Source organism: Chamaea fasciata, unplaced genomic scaffold (genome assembly GCF_029207755.1).
Source record: "Chamaea fasciata isolate MVZ Bird 193981 ecotype frontalis unplaced genomic scaffold, bChaFas1.0.hap1 SCAF_4, whole genome shotgun sequence".
Taxonomy (NCBI): domain Eukaryota; kingdom Metazoa; phylum Chordata; class Aves; order Passeriformes; family Sylviidae; genus Chamaea; species Chamaea fasciata.
In genome coordinates, this window is record NW_027094089.1 from 63,488,639 (window position 1) to 63,503,255 (window position 14,617).

The following is a 14,617-nucleotide window of genomic DNA, read 5'->3' on the forward strand; positions in this document are numbered from 1 at the left end:
ATTAACTAAGGTCACAAGGTAGCAACAGTTGACCAGCAACTGAGCAGCTGTTTGAAATGGCTGCATTATTTATATGGTAAGAGAATGAAAGATTATGATATTTTATTATTGCTTCAGACCAAGCTAATAGAAGAATGCTATGAGAAATACTGAAAGAGGCAAGATTTTTCAATGCAGTTAAAATGTTGTTTTGGGGTTTTTTCCCTATTAGTTTTGATTTGGGTTGGTATTGTGATTTACACAAATGTGTCTTTGGCAATGAGTGATAACCAAACACCTTGTTAATGGTAATGACCAGACTCAAACATGTATATGTTATTCCTAAAGGATCCAAGCTCTGAAGTCAGAACAAATCATTACTATTGTGTACATTTGTCCAGAGCTAGGTGCTTCCCGTTTTTTAAAAACTGTATTTATCCCCAGATGGAAGAGACTATCTCAGTGGCAACTTTTTGTACCTTTTTCTCAGTCTTGAAAATGTGATTTTAGGGACAGGTGGCTAAGTGACTCCATTGTTTTCAAGGTCAATATAAATGAATTTATTTATTTTATTAATATGATTATCTTATTCTAGAAATGCATTCCTAAAGTACTATTGCATAAAATTTACTATGATTTCTTAAGGGAATAACCAAACATTTATCTAGATTTTCTGTTACTAACAGGAAGTGAACCGAAAAGTCAAATAGTATAATTTCTGACCAATCATACAACAAATATTTTTTCTTGATCTTCTGTTATAATACATCATCTGTTTGGGGATCATAATAAGGATGCTACAGTGGCCAAGCTATAGGTTAATAGGAAGAGATAGGTATGCTGTATTACATGATGAAGTAGTCAAAATGTGCCTGATATCTGTGACTGTAGTGTCTTCTGAAATATCCTGTTTCTCAACAGATCTGCTGTGAATTAGAAGAATGTCAGAATCCTTGTTTGGAGTTGGATCCTCTAGAATGTGAATGTGACCAAATTCTTATTTATCATCAAGAAAATTCTTCGGTGACCTGTGATCAAATTTTTCTTCTAATTAAGGAAGTTATAAATAGAAGGCAACCGGAAATTGTATCAAACAGTAGAACGTCTTCTACTGAAGCTGTTGCTGGAAGTGCTCCACTTTCACAAGGATCTTCTGGTATTATGGAGTTATATGGTTCTGATGTAGAACCACAGCCCAGTTCTGCCAATTTTATAGAAAATCCTCAAGATTTAAATGGGTCTGTGCCAGCCCACATTGATGTTAATGTAGACCTTGTGAGTCCAGACAGTGGCTTGGCTACCATTAGAAGCAGTCGATCTTCCAAGGAGAGTTCTGTTTTTCTTAGTGATGACAGCCCTGTTGCAGAAGGTGCTGCTTCACATCACAGCCTTCTGCCTGGCTTTGATTCCTACAGCCCTATTCCTGAAGGAGCAATATCTGAAGAACAAAAGTCTCAGTCAGGAAACAACAGCGGTAATTTCGATCTTTTCAATTTTGATCTAGCACCCATGGTTAAAGCTCCATCTGAGTCATCTTCTCGCTCTGTTGATTGTTCCCCAGCAGATGACTATTTTCTCAATAGTGATATGTCAGAAGGGCGTCAACTCACTCTAAAGAAAAAACTTGATGAGGCAAACCTATTAGAAAATGATACAGTAAAGTATTCGACTCACTTGCTTACAGCAAAAAATGAGGAGGACAATCTGGCTGAATTTGATGAGAATCCAGGAGAAGTGTGTGAGAAAACTTCAAGTTTGATTGATTCAGTTGAAGGTGATTCTTCTTCGCCAGAAATGTTGAAGTCTGCTGATTCAAGAATTCCTCCAACTCCTATGAATAGTCTTGTAGATACTTCACCATTAGATAATGGACAGCCTTTAATTTTCGCACAAGATGTCATAAAAAAAATTAATGAAATAGATGGCACAAATTACTCTCAGTCTCGTGTTAGATTTGGGAGCTGGTGGGATGGCTTTGACCTAGATTCCAGAAATGCTGATGCATGGAGTTCAAGTGAGCAGGAATCTGTATTTCAGAGCCCTGTCTTATGGAAAGATTCTAAAGAAAGTCCCTTGCTACGAGAACATACTGATAGAAGAGCTTCAGATTCTGTGTTCCTCCAAAAACAGCCAAAGCAAATGGAATATATGAAAGAAGGTCTGTGGGATAATCAGTTTAAACAAGATAATTGGAACCATGAGAATCAAGTGATAAACACTGAACATTCATGTTTGCAAACTGCTTCTTTAGATGAGACAAAGCAAGAAGTGGAGAGCTTTGCAGACCTGTGGAAGGTCAGCCAGCCAACACCTGTGATGTCGGATGCATGGTGTAGTGGTGAAGGAAAAGGGAGCCAGCTAGCTGGAGATTCTTACAAAATCTGGGCCGAATTTGATGAAGGAAATGCTGGTGGATCCTCAGAAAATGTATGGAACATGCCCAAACTAGATAGAGAATTAAAATCAGTGAACATTCCTGAGGAATGGGTCATATCAAAAACTGGTTTATCAGATTCCTCAGAAACCACAGTGGACAATGAGATTGAAAATCCAGAAGTGTGGGATAAAGGAAGATATTCTTCAATGGAAGACCATGGAAAATCTGAAAATACAAATTTTGTTTTCAACAATATGCAAAATAATTCCAAGCTGAACACGGGGGAAAAAACTGTGTTTGGTGATCCGAAAGATAGACCAAAACAATTTGAAAACATAGATACCTGGAACATGTATGATAAAAACATCAGAAAAAAAGTAACAGAAATAGTGGTGCCATGGGAGGATACCTTCTTATACAAAACCTCGGACCTTAGTTCCTCAAATATAGCGGAAGATTTAGTTATTTCTCCACCAGACACCAATTATTCAACATCTGATTCATACTTATCACCTACATATGCGGAAGACGAAAGAGAAAATGAGGACAAGGATTTTGATGAAGAAACAGTTACTGGTAAATTCATAAACACAAATTTGGCTGAGTCAGAAGTACTTGAGAAATCAAGTAAGGAACCATTATCTCCTAACAGTGTGCCTTTTTCAGATACTAGAAATACAGATATGTGGAACACTCCCCTAAATAACATCACCCAAATTAAAAAAAGAAATTCTGAAATTCCAGTTCCTTCTGCCTCTGCTAAACCTTTTCTTGATTCAGAACAAACAACTGATTTATGTTTTTCAACTGAAACATGTACCAGTCAAAATAACTTTCCTGTATCTGAAAGCAGAAGAGTAATACTGGCATATAATCAAACAGTGAATGACTTATCACCATCACAGAATGAATTAAATACTAGACAGAGAGCAGTTGACAATGCAGAAACAGTGGGCAGTGTTTCTGTAGAAGACACAAACACCTCTATGCCAACTTCAGAAAATGAGAATGGTTTGGATCTGAAAATGTGTGACTTAGGGAGTGAGATACTTAGTAAGGATGCAGCACAAAACACCGCTGGTATTGATGAAGAGCTGAATTGTCAGGAATCAGTGGACCAGCTGAACTTGGGGGGTTTACAGAGTGAGCAGGATCATGAGGAAGGCTGGGAGAATGCTATTGTCATCTCTAAGGAAGGAAAAGAATGTAAGAGAACGCATGTGACAAGTGGACAGCAGATGATTAATGACATTTTTAACAGACCAGTGCGAGAGGGCAATGAATCTTCAGGTAAAACAGATTTGGAAGAAAAGCAGCCAGCTGAAGTTGCCACCTCCCCAGAAAAAATGAGATATAGTGGTAGTTTGGAAATATTAATCACAGAGAATGTGTCATTTTCCAATCAAAGCAATCCAATTAGTCAGGAAGAGAGAAAAGATGTGTTGCAGAATAGTTTAGACTCTTCAATTTTTTCTGAAGGAGGCAGAGATTATGAGTTATTTGATGACCTCTTACCACAAAATTGCACTTATAGTGAAACTTCACAGCTGCTTTCTGGGAGAGCTGAAAAAGAGACCACAGTGACAGAGAATGCAACAAGTCGCAAGATGGAAGATATTTCTACAGGTTCTGATAAGGGTAGTGATAATCCTGAAAATAATTATTCTAAAATGCCTGGAAGCTCAGGTGTCTGGAGTGACTCTGAAAAGAATGGTTGTGGCCAAGCCACATCAATTCCTTCAATGGATAAACCTCAACAACCTCTGGGAGAAGGGCAAGAACACTTACATGAAGTGGCTCCTAGCCGTCCAGACATTTGTAATTCTGAGTTAGTATCTTTTAAAAATAGCTCAGAACTGATGAGGACCAGTGAAAATCCTTTCACAGATGAGTTTAAGAAAAATCCCACTGGAATTGTTAGTGTTCCTGATACTACATACATGTCTGTGGTGGAAGATTCGTTTTCATTTGAAATAGGTTCTGGGAGAAATGAAAACTCTGAAAATTTAGAACCTGCTAATAATCTTTGTGGAGAGCCATTTGCAGTGCTTAATGACAGTTTTCCCCAAACGACTTGGGATTCACAGCAATGTCAAGATTGGCAATCTCCTGGAACAAGTCCCGAGGCAAGCGAAGTCCTTGAAATAGCAAATACCACAAGCAGCCTTTTAAAAGATACACAGATCAAAAGCTATTTGGAAGAAGATAATGTGTGGAGTAATTCAATAAATGATTATACACACTCAAGTGGAACAAGTCCTGACTTAAGTGATGCATCTGTGAATGTGTGGGGAGACCTTCCAGTTGCTAGTCATCATGAAAGAAGCAGGGATATGTGGGAGATTAAAAATAATAAAAATCTTGAAGATTCTTCTAAAAAGCAGGAATTTGGGAATAAATATGAAGAAGGATTTGAAACAAGCAGCAAAGAGAACAAAGTTCCTAAAAGCTTAGATTTTTGGAATGCTCATGTAGATGACGATACTGTATCTTCTTTATCAAGTCCTGATATAAACGAGGATTCAGAGAATTCAGAGACATGTCCAGAAGAGATTCATGAAGATTCAGTGTGTGAAAACAAACAACACAAAGGAGCTGAAAATGGAGAGGGTTGTGTTCAGTCCAATGTAACAAGTCCTGAAGCTAATGAAGACAGTTTAGGTGCAAAAACTAAGGTGGGAGAGAAGGTCCTGGTAAGCAACTTCAGTGAAAGTTCTGAAACAATTGAAGCCAGAAAGGTATTGCAGGAGGATGTGATTGTTGACTTTACTGATCATAATAAGATTACTCAATCTACTACAGGCCATTGTAAAACACTTGACAAAAGAACTCAAGTGAGTGTTTTCAATGAAAAAACAGATAGTGGGAAAGACTCATATTTGTATCAAATGTGTGTAAATCCTACATCGACTTTTGCTGCTGGTGGTGATAAAGAAGAGCATTTGTCAAAAGCTGTAGATGGGTGGACTATGTCACTGGAAGCAGATTCAAGAGCTAATCCAAAATCCGCAGTAGGAACACCTGATTTTCTAGGTAACAGTTCAGAATGGTGGAGTTCACAGCCTTGTGAAGAAAAGCAATTGGAAGATCAGTGTTCTGTTTCAAGTCACTCTGTAATAAGTCTGTTAGGAAATAGTAAAGAGGCCTCCTATGGTTCCCCTTCACAAGATGAAGAACTAGCAGAAGCTCATTTCACTGATACAGGTAATGATGAAATTCTGCCTGCCCCCCTGTACTCTGATGAAAAAGAAAACGAAAGACTAGTACATTCTATCAATTGTTCTGATGGTCAGATAAGTGAAGACACTTTACAGTTAAAACAATTTGATTCTTTCATATTGGATAAAGAAGAAAGAGAATTAATAGAGCAGTTGTTTTCTACAGATGAGGAAAATCAACTGACTCCACAGAACTCTTTTTCAGATGACAAACAACCTATACCAAATACAGCAGTTGAAGAAATCACTGTGCTGGATCTACCAAAAGACAGTGAGGGAAATGCACGTCTCACACCTCAAGGACGAGAGGACACCTGTGAAAGAGTCGAAATGCACAACTCCATGCCAGGTGCTTTCATTGTACAAGACTTACCTTTTGAAATGGCAGAAAAGTCAAGTCCAGAGTGGAATATTTTAGTTCCCCAGACTGCACTTATCCCTGATATTTTACAGGATAACACACAAGGAAGTAATCAGCAATTTTCAGTGGAACCTGACCTGTGGACTAAGGCTGAGCAGACTGTCACTTTGAAATCAGATGGTGAAAATCCTGATATTTTAAGTCACTGTGACCAAGACAGTGGTTCAGAGTCATCAAGCAGTCCTGATGTGTGCCAGGAATATGGAGTTAAGCATGCCTCTATCCCATCTTCTCAGGTTGCAGTGGAGCGTGAAGACAAAGACAGTCAGCCAATCCATACAAGATCAAATATGAATGAAGAGGCAGATCGTGATTCAAAGGGTCAATTAGTAATGCAGAAGGTGGAGCTGCACTCTGAAAATGTTAGCTCCCAGGACTATGAACCAGTAAAGGCCAATGAATTCAATCAGCTTATCTCTTCTAATCCTCAGGAGCCTCCTGAATCTGCAGTTCCTGAAGAATACAGTATAGAAAATGAGGTGGTTTTTTACCCTGTTGAGTCAAGTGAAATTGCTAGTGAAGTTATAGAAGTGACATCCTTAGATCCGAAAGACACGTTCCATGAAAGTTTTGCTCATGCAAGCCATCAAGGAGCATCAGCTGATACAGCTCAAATAGTGACCTCTCAAATGCATGTGCTTCCCATGGATTTCAATCAGCCTAAGGAAGAACAAAGCTTAAGAGAAATCAGTGCCTTGGGTGAAGTTGTAAAATATTCTGATACTGAATATTCTGATACTGAACATACAGCAGTAACTGGTATTGAGCTGGATAGGTCAGAAGAATATGTGGATGAATTTGACGCAGGGATGGAACGTAGTATCAGGAACCCTGCAGTGACTAATGTCCTGGCAGGCACATGTGATAGAATGGACACACTGACACTGCTAGGCAGTGAGGCAGAAGAAAGGAAGTCTAAGCATGAACAGACACTCTTTCCCAAATCCCTTCTACCTGACGGTAATGAAGGTGATGAATCTGATTCAAATAATCAACTGTTTGATGACACAACAAAAGAATATGAAGTTGTAGTTGAATATTACGTTCCTGTGTTTAAGGAAATACTCTATGACCAATCACCAGCAGTGAGTACTCCACCATCCCCTGCATCTTTTGATGCTGAGCCCTCTGGCAGCAGAGAGTATGCAAACGGTGAGCTTTTGTTACAGCAGCCGTTTTATGACAGTGTTTCTTTGGAAAAACGATTACCACTGCCAGCTCCTCCGGAAGGTGCAGGGGGCATCCTAATTACCGAAGATAAGGTGTCTGAAACATCCACAGAGTGTCCTAAGGAAAATCTCTCCTCAGTACCATCACTCTCCATGTCTGAAGTAACTCCACCAGATTCTGATTTTCTGACAGGAAAATCTGAAGCGGAAACAACCGATCCCGACTCACCACCAGGTGGAGATAGAAGATCATGTGATGGTAAGAAAATCTGCTTTCCAGGACAAATACATAGGACGGAGAAAGGGGGAAGTGTCTCTGGAGTATTTCTGCTTAATGAGGAGAAGGGTTTGAGTGAAGTGTGGAGTTGTGTGTCTCCCTAATGTACAGAACATGTATTGTGGAAAGAGCTCTAGTATCACTCAGACAGATCTAAAGCTTCTAAACAGTAAAGTAGGAATATATTTTCTGTTGTTTGTACAGGGGCTAGCCTATAGGACACTGAATTGTTTGTGCCTTTGGGATGATTGCCGTGTTAATGTATAACCTTTAACGATGATGATAGTGATGATGTTATAAAATTCAAGTAAACATTAACAGAGCAAAGCAAACTGAAAAGAGCTTTATCACACAGTAGTGATTAAAGCATATTATGGTGACTAAATCAGTAATTCAAAAATTAGAATTTCTTTTCTCCTGTTCTTTTAGAAGCTGTCACTGACTCCCTACTTTGTAGGGAGGAAAAGCCAAGAAATTCCCCTAAGAGCCCTGAATCGGAAAGTACAGAGAGTAATGAAGATGTGAGGATGCAGGCGGTCCCAGCTTCTGTGGAGATGGATTACATCCTTGTTACTGAGGAAGAAAATACACCTGCAGGAAATGATACCCTTGAAAGAAGAAAAATTAATTTTGCATTTCAAGAATCCCATGAAGGCTTTTCACCAGGCTCCTTCGATACCTTTCAGCCAGTCTCCATTTCAAATGAAACCAAAGATCATGTTTGTGGGACTGGATGGGATGCTGTTCACTTAGAAGAGACAAGTTCTTCTGCTGTGCCTCAAAAGCTGGATGGTGAAAGGAAATCACAGGAAAGCTGTGGGCAGGATGAGGGTTGGATTATATTGGGCCAAAATGAAGTAAGTGATATATCACCTGAAGAAATTTCTGCCAAGGCAGAGATGCTAAAATCAGGGTCCGGACATCCTGGTGAAGAACAGGCATCTCTTGTAGCACAGAAATTGATTCTTGACACTTGGACAGAATTTCAGTTAGAAACTCCCCTTCAGAAATCTTTTGAACATGAAAGCTGTTCTCCTTCAGATGGCCTGACTGCTGAGAATGTGAGTTTGGGCATTGCAGGAACATCAGAGTTGCAGGTAATTGGTGGTGATAGTACATGGGAAGCAAATTCTCAGCAGAGACTTGGGAATAATGTAGCAACAGAAAATGAAATGAAGGAGGAAACGGTTCTTCTCAACAGTGACAGAGAATTGAATAAAAAATCAGGGTAAGTAAAAATCAACCTATTTTCTTTCGAAAGTCTTCTGTTCATTTGTTACCTATGTTTTTGAGATGCATGCCATTATGAATACATGGCAAAACTTTCAAGTCTGAAGTACGCGATGTGTTTATATTATTAAACTATCAGTGTATTTCTCCATTTCTGTAAACAGATTCTTGGTTCTTCATTGTTTGATATGAGCCAAATTAGGGTTGTTTTGCAATTGGTTTGAAGGTCACTTTCTTGCAAGAGTAAATCTGTCTTCCTTTTGTGAAGTCTCACTGATTGTATTACCTACCTTTAAATCTGAAACAGATGTGGGCAGGGAATACAGGCCCAAGGCAGGTACTGATGATATTGCCAGTACGTGATAAGGTTATGGAGGGAATGAGGTGAAGTACTATCTCTGCCCAATGCAAAACTGCTGAGAAGGAAGAAAGGAAGGAGTCAAGGCCTAGAGTCAGAAAAACATGCTGCTTCTAAGAGGACAGAAAAGCATGAAGGAAAGTTGTGGTCTTTGTGATTATTTTCAAGCTGTATTCAGATCAGAGGAGAATTTCTGACTGTTTGAATTGAACTGGCAATTGAAGCAGGTTGAATGGGTATGTGTGGACCTGTCTTTGGGTGGACATGCAGCCTCTGTGCTGGCAGTATTGCTGCTGCCAAGTGACTCTCTGCTGTGTCATCAGATGGAGTGAGGTGTGGCCCACCTGACTTCATTTACTGTAGTGTATTGGAGAGGTTGCTTCTCTTGTTGACCTCTCTTCCTTTGCAAACAGCTTGTTGCCGTCAAGAGAGAGGAAAATCTTCAGAAGTGTTAGCAGAAGATGAGCACTCATCAGATCTGTAGAGTCTGAAGTAAACCAAATATTGAGTGTTTGACCTTGAAACTAGCAAAAGTATGGTGGGTTGGCACAGTATTTCTATTGCACCTAATCCTCTAGGCTTCTAAATTCCATTCCAGAAGGAAAAGTAGAAATTTTGAAATTTCCTATAGAAGAGAAGTATTGGAGGAGCCAAACAAGCAAAATTTCCAAGCAGCTGTTTTGCATCCATGTTGTTGTGTGGAAGCATGGCTTAAGATCTGCAAATCTAGGAAAACTAGATGTCCTTTGACTTGGAGGTGCTTTGTTTGTTAACCCTGGAAGCCATTTTCCAGTGTTACCTCTGAAGGGTTTCACTGGGAATTCATTAAAAACAACTAATTTCAATTAATAAAGATACTTTTTTGACAAATCGTGCATTTCTAGTAAAAAAAAATAATCTTAGAATCACAAAATGCTTACCAGTTCTGCTCACAATCAGTAATGAGTGGGACAGGAAACAGGAAGAGTTGTTATGGGGTGCTGGCTAGTAGCAGGCTTGCAAATCTGGCATGAAGAAATCGTCTGTTATTTCCTCTGTTTCCCGTAAAGCATTTTAAATTAAAAAACAGGCAGATGCTGACCCAGTCTCAGTCATGCTGATTAGTTACATGCAGGCAACATCCTAGGGGTTTGACTTGTCATGCTTAGGTTCCCATGATGTTTTTAGAGGGGAAAAGAAAACTCTAGGTATCTAATTTAGAGGGATTTGTAAATAAACCAACATGTTTTGGACTTGAGATTATTTTGATGCAGTAAGATTCTTAGTTAGACACCTCAGGAAGAAAATCTGATTTTTGAACTTAGACTGGTACTAGAAAAAACATTCTTGTGGCCATGGATTTATAGGGAGAGGTTAACATCTTATTGCTGTTAATTGTTAGATCCACTTTGAGAAAAGCTCTACTGTTTTTTAGGAAGTCCAGCAAATCCTGAAGTACTACTCCCCAGTAGATGACACTGGAGTTTTGCATGCAGTACATTCCTTATTTTTAGAACTTAGTGTATTTGCTTAGGCTAATTCCCACATTAAAATCCAAAACTGGACTGGGTTAATGTGCTTGTGTTTTCAGTAAAAATTTAAAGGCATGATGGGATATGATGCATCCTGCAAGAAAAAGATAAAATAATTCTTGATATAGAATATATATGGTCCCTGTACCTTCTAGTTTAGTCTTTTTTCTTATCTCACTTAGAAGTTGTTTAATACTAAATGTCTTTTTAGTTAGTAGCAGTGGCCATTTATACTACAGATACTGATGCCCAGAGAAGCGAAGTAAGGAACTTATTCAGCCTCCACATTAACAATTAATTGTAAGAGCATGGAACCAGTAAAATCTGCTTTGCTTTGGGTTTAAATTTTCTTGTTAGATTTTTTTCTTAGTAAGTTGTAAACTTTAATGGAAGTTTCTGCCAGCATTAATGTTATTAAAAGTGATTAATCCTCTTCCATGAGGATTTTGTATGTAATAGAGATTGCTTTTGTGGTGTGGTTTTCCGCTCAGTTTCCCCTCTGCTTGGTAGTTGATATTCAATAAAATTGTAATAAGCCTATAAGCAGTAAGATAAAGACTTGTAATAAGCAGTTGGATAAAGACTTCAGGCGTCCTAGGAGAACAGACATATGCATCCCTGTGCATGCCCACAGCATGCTCACAGAGCCCTTGATTCCTTTGAAAACCAAAGAAAACACACCAAAAAAAATACTATGATGAAGCACATACAGGAATCATTATTTATAGATGATACACCTATTTCATGTAAGTTCTTACATAAACAGCTGAAAAACTAGCAACTGACATGGTTGAAGTGTGTAATTAGAAATGCTTTCTTAGTGTATTTAATTGACACTTTTAAAAACACAAGATCCTTCTTAAAACAAAACTCAGTATGCAGTTTTTGATTTTTTAGTCTGAAATTAACTGCCCTTCAAGGCCAACAAAGTTTAAAATGATGCAGTGCAGCAGAGCTGCCAGCCTATGGGAGGTTAGTGAATAAACAGTGGTGTCATCACGTAAGAGAAGAAACTAAGACTTTCCTGATTATTGCAGTACAATTTCTGCAAGGCACCTGATGGTGCTAGTCGTCAGGCTCTGAGTCTGCCAAAGATTTGCATCAAAGGAGGATGTAAAGAAACTCTTTAGTGTGAGGGTGATGAAGCACTGGAACAGGTTGCCCAGAATAGCCGTGAAGTTACTGTAAGTTAACATCCTTGGAAGTGTTCAGAGCCAGGCTGGATGGGGTTCTGAGCAACCTGATGTAGTGGTAAGTGTCCCTTCCCCTGTCAAATGGGTTGGAACCAGGTGATCTTTGAGGTCCCTTCCAACCCAAACCATTCTGTGGTTCTATTATCTTTGAAAAATAAAGAAACTTATCATTTGTATTCAAACTCAAACCCAGCCAATGAACAGCTGAATTAGTAGCCCAAAGTTTATGAAGGCACTTAGTAAATGTCTTCTAATCCCTTTTATATCCATATGCCCCTGTTTAGGGGTTGGTGGGGTTGGGAAAGTTCCTACTTGTACTGTGCTGAAGTAGGTTCCTTTTGTAGTGGAGTAAGGGTCAGTGAAGGCTGCAGTTCACACTGTTTTCTGCTTTCACCCAGCATCCGTCTGCCACTTTTTCTAATAAAATTGGCTGTTACATAGAAGAGGGAATTCAGATTTTGAAACAGAAAGCATAAACAAAAAGTAGAACAAGGAAATGCCTTAAAATCTTAATGTCTGCTAGTCACTACCCCCTTCATTCTAATGTCAAACCTAACAACTCTCAAAGCTGTTTTAAAGAAGTCAATGGCTAGTGGTAAAGTTCTTCCATTCTCTCCTGTTTTATTTCTGCAAGGAAAAACTTCAGCAGGGAGTGAAGAAAAAGGATGCTTATTAGTATTGAAACACTGGAGAAAAGACATAAGCTTGTCTCAGAAATACAAAAACAGCAAAAGTAACAAAACCTAGAGCTTCTTTTGGGTCTTAAAAAAGTACAAAAAGATTTGATAGCACATTGTTAATGTCAGTCTTTCCAGAAAGAAAGCAGCTTTTTATACAGCATGTTGGGTGGGCAGGATAACATATTTTGCTACTGCTGACTGGAGGTATGCCAGTAGTAAAATTTATGAAGACAGGAGGTAATTTTCTTCTTCATGGAAGGTGGCTTGTCTTACAGAGCTGAATGAAGGTCGGTGATGATTAATTGGTCAGGAGGTAGACAGGTAAAATAGGTTAGAAAAGGAAGGTCTTATAACATATGGATTAGGCCCTGCTACTTTAGCTAAGCAGGTAGCAATAGGTTGCAAGTTGCCAGTCAAAACTGTGTTGAGAATGAGAAGTTCGTTAGTACAGCAAACTATTCCTGGGTGAAAAACAAGTGCACCTGCAATAACAAGGGATCTGTCCCATGAGAATCAGTAGAAGAAGTATGTAAACTAATTAAAAATACAGAAGTTTGATAGATACGCAAAATACTGTGTACCAACCAATGAACCAAGTATGACTGTATTGGTAACCAAATCTAACAGAGCACCTTCTGATAATCCTCTAAAATATGACCTGTACAATAAAGAGGGGCATTTCCTGCTTGAAAAAACGGAGTCTTGTCTGACTTATTTCAACGAGGAGGCAGAGGGAGAACACTGCAGATAGCTATGCTAGTTTTTACCCAGCACATTTCTCAGAGTATTTTAGTGGCTGTGTATACCAGATAATTCTTGCTTTTACCTTCGTTGTAGGGAAGTATTATCCTTTTCCTTATTAGGAAGAGTTAGAAAGAGCTGAAAAAAATACTATGAAATGATGTATTGACTTGAGGTACAAGTAGAAATAAGAACAGAGATATTTGGAAGGTTTGGGGGAGAGCTTAGAAAACTGGTGGTAAAACTGAGCAGAAGACAATTTCCTTTGAAGAGGTACCACACTGTATTCAACCTACTAGAATCAGACTTCAAAAGAAAGCTTTGTTTATCTTTCTGACAGCATTTTCACAAAGTAACGGGAATGATTCTTTTCTGCTCACATGTATAATGATGTTTTCTAAAAGAGAGTTCTTGCACTGCCTCTGTCCGAAGTACCCCTCTGTGACCACTACTGTACTGCTGGCTTTTAAAATTGCCCGGTACAGGAAGCAAACCAGTGTGAATAGAAAAGTCAACTTTCATCACATTTCCCTGTGCTTGCCAGTGAAAAAAGATAATTAAATTTAATTTAAAAAATAAGTGACTGTTACAAGATTAATAAGAATTCTGAGAACGCTCTGCTGTCTCTGTGACTTAGCCAAATACCAGTAAATCACAAAGCTATTAATCATTCAAGTCAATATCAATGCCCAGTACTGAAATGAAATACCGACAGACTTGAACCCAGGAAAAAGTTCACATTGACTCCAGTGACCAAAAGTGAAATACTTTCTCAAAATGTCTCTTCTGTCATCCCAAAGCTAAAATAAGGCAGTGAGTTAGGGATCTCAGGTTTGCCTTATTCTTTTATGGGCAAAACAGGGTGCTATATATAGGATGCTTAAAGGGTTAAAAATCTGTTGTAGGAAAAAATAAAGTAACATTTACTTCCTTTTGGAAACCTATTTCCTTTATTCCCTTGGAAACCTGTGGGGCTGCCATCTTTCACTTCTGTCAGGATTGTTTATTAATTGGCCGGATCCACTGGAAAGCAATTCCAGGCACTCTGGGGACCAGGCATGCTGCTTCAGTTATGCTTCCAGCTCCTGCTGAACTACAAAACTATGGACTTGAAATGGGAATTGGACTTAGGTCTCCCACTTGGCAGCACAAAGCATGACATTTGACTTAACACAAGAACCATGCTTCAAAGGTTAAAACCAAACATGTGAGTAAAGGAGCAACAGCTGAGAAGGTTGCTTGTAGGAAGGTCCTGATGATCTCATTTTTGTAAAAAAAAGCTTTAATATTTACATGGCAAAACCAAGACCTTTATAAAAATCTTTTAAGAAGAAAAGAACAGTGCTTCAGTGACTGAAAAACAACGCAAAAATGGAAAAAAACCCCCAACGTACTATTATTTACTAATGGTACTGAAATTTTAATTAAATTGTGAGATTGGCCTGATAGAGCCACTTTCTTAA

General features: G+C 38.7%; 1 protein-coding gene across 5 annotated transcripts in view; it reads left to right on the forward strand.

Annotated features, from left to right (window-relative positions):
- PRUNE2 (prune homolog 2 with BCH domain) overlaps positions 1 to 14,617 on the forward strand; it is a 132,407-nt gene that overhangs the window by 75,193 nt on the left and 42,597 nt on the right. For all 5 annotated transcript variants that reach the window (XM_066181794.1, XM_066181793.1, XM_066181795.1 and 2 more), the window contains 2 exons: positions 901 to 7,423; positions 7,871 to 8,669. In XM_066181794.1, the coding sequence (XP_066037891.1) occupies positions 901 to 7,423; positions 7,871 to 8,669 (7,322 nt within the window). The remainder of the gene's footprint in view (positions 1 to 900; positions 7,424 to 7,870; positions 8,670 to 14,617) is intronic.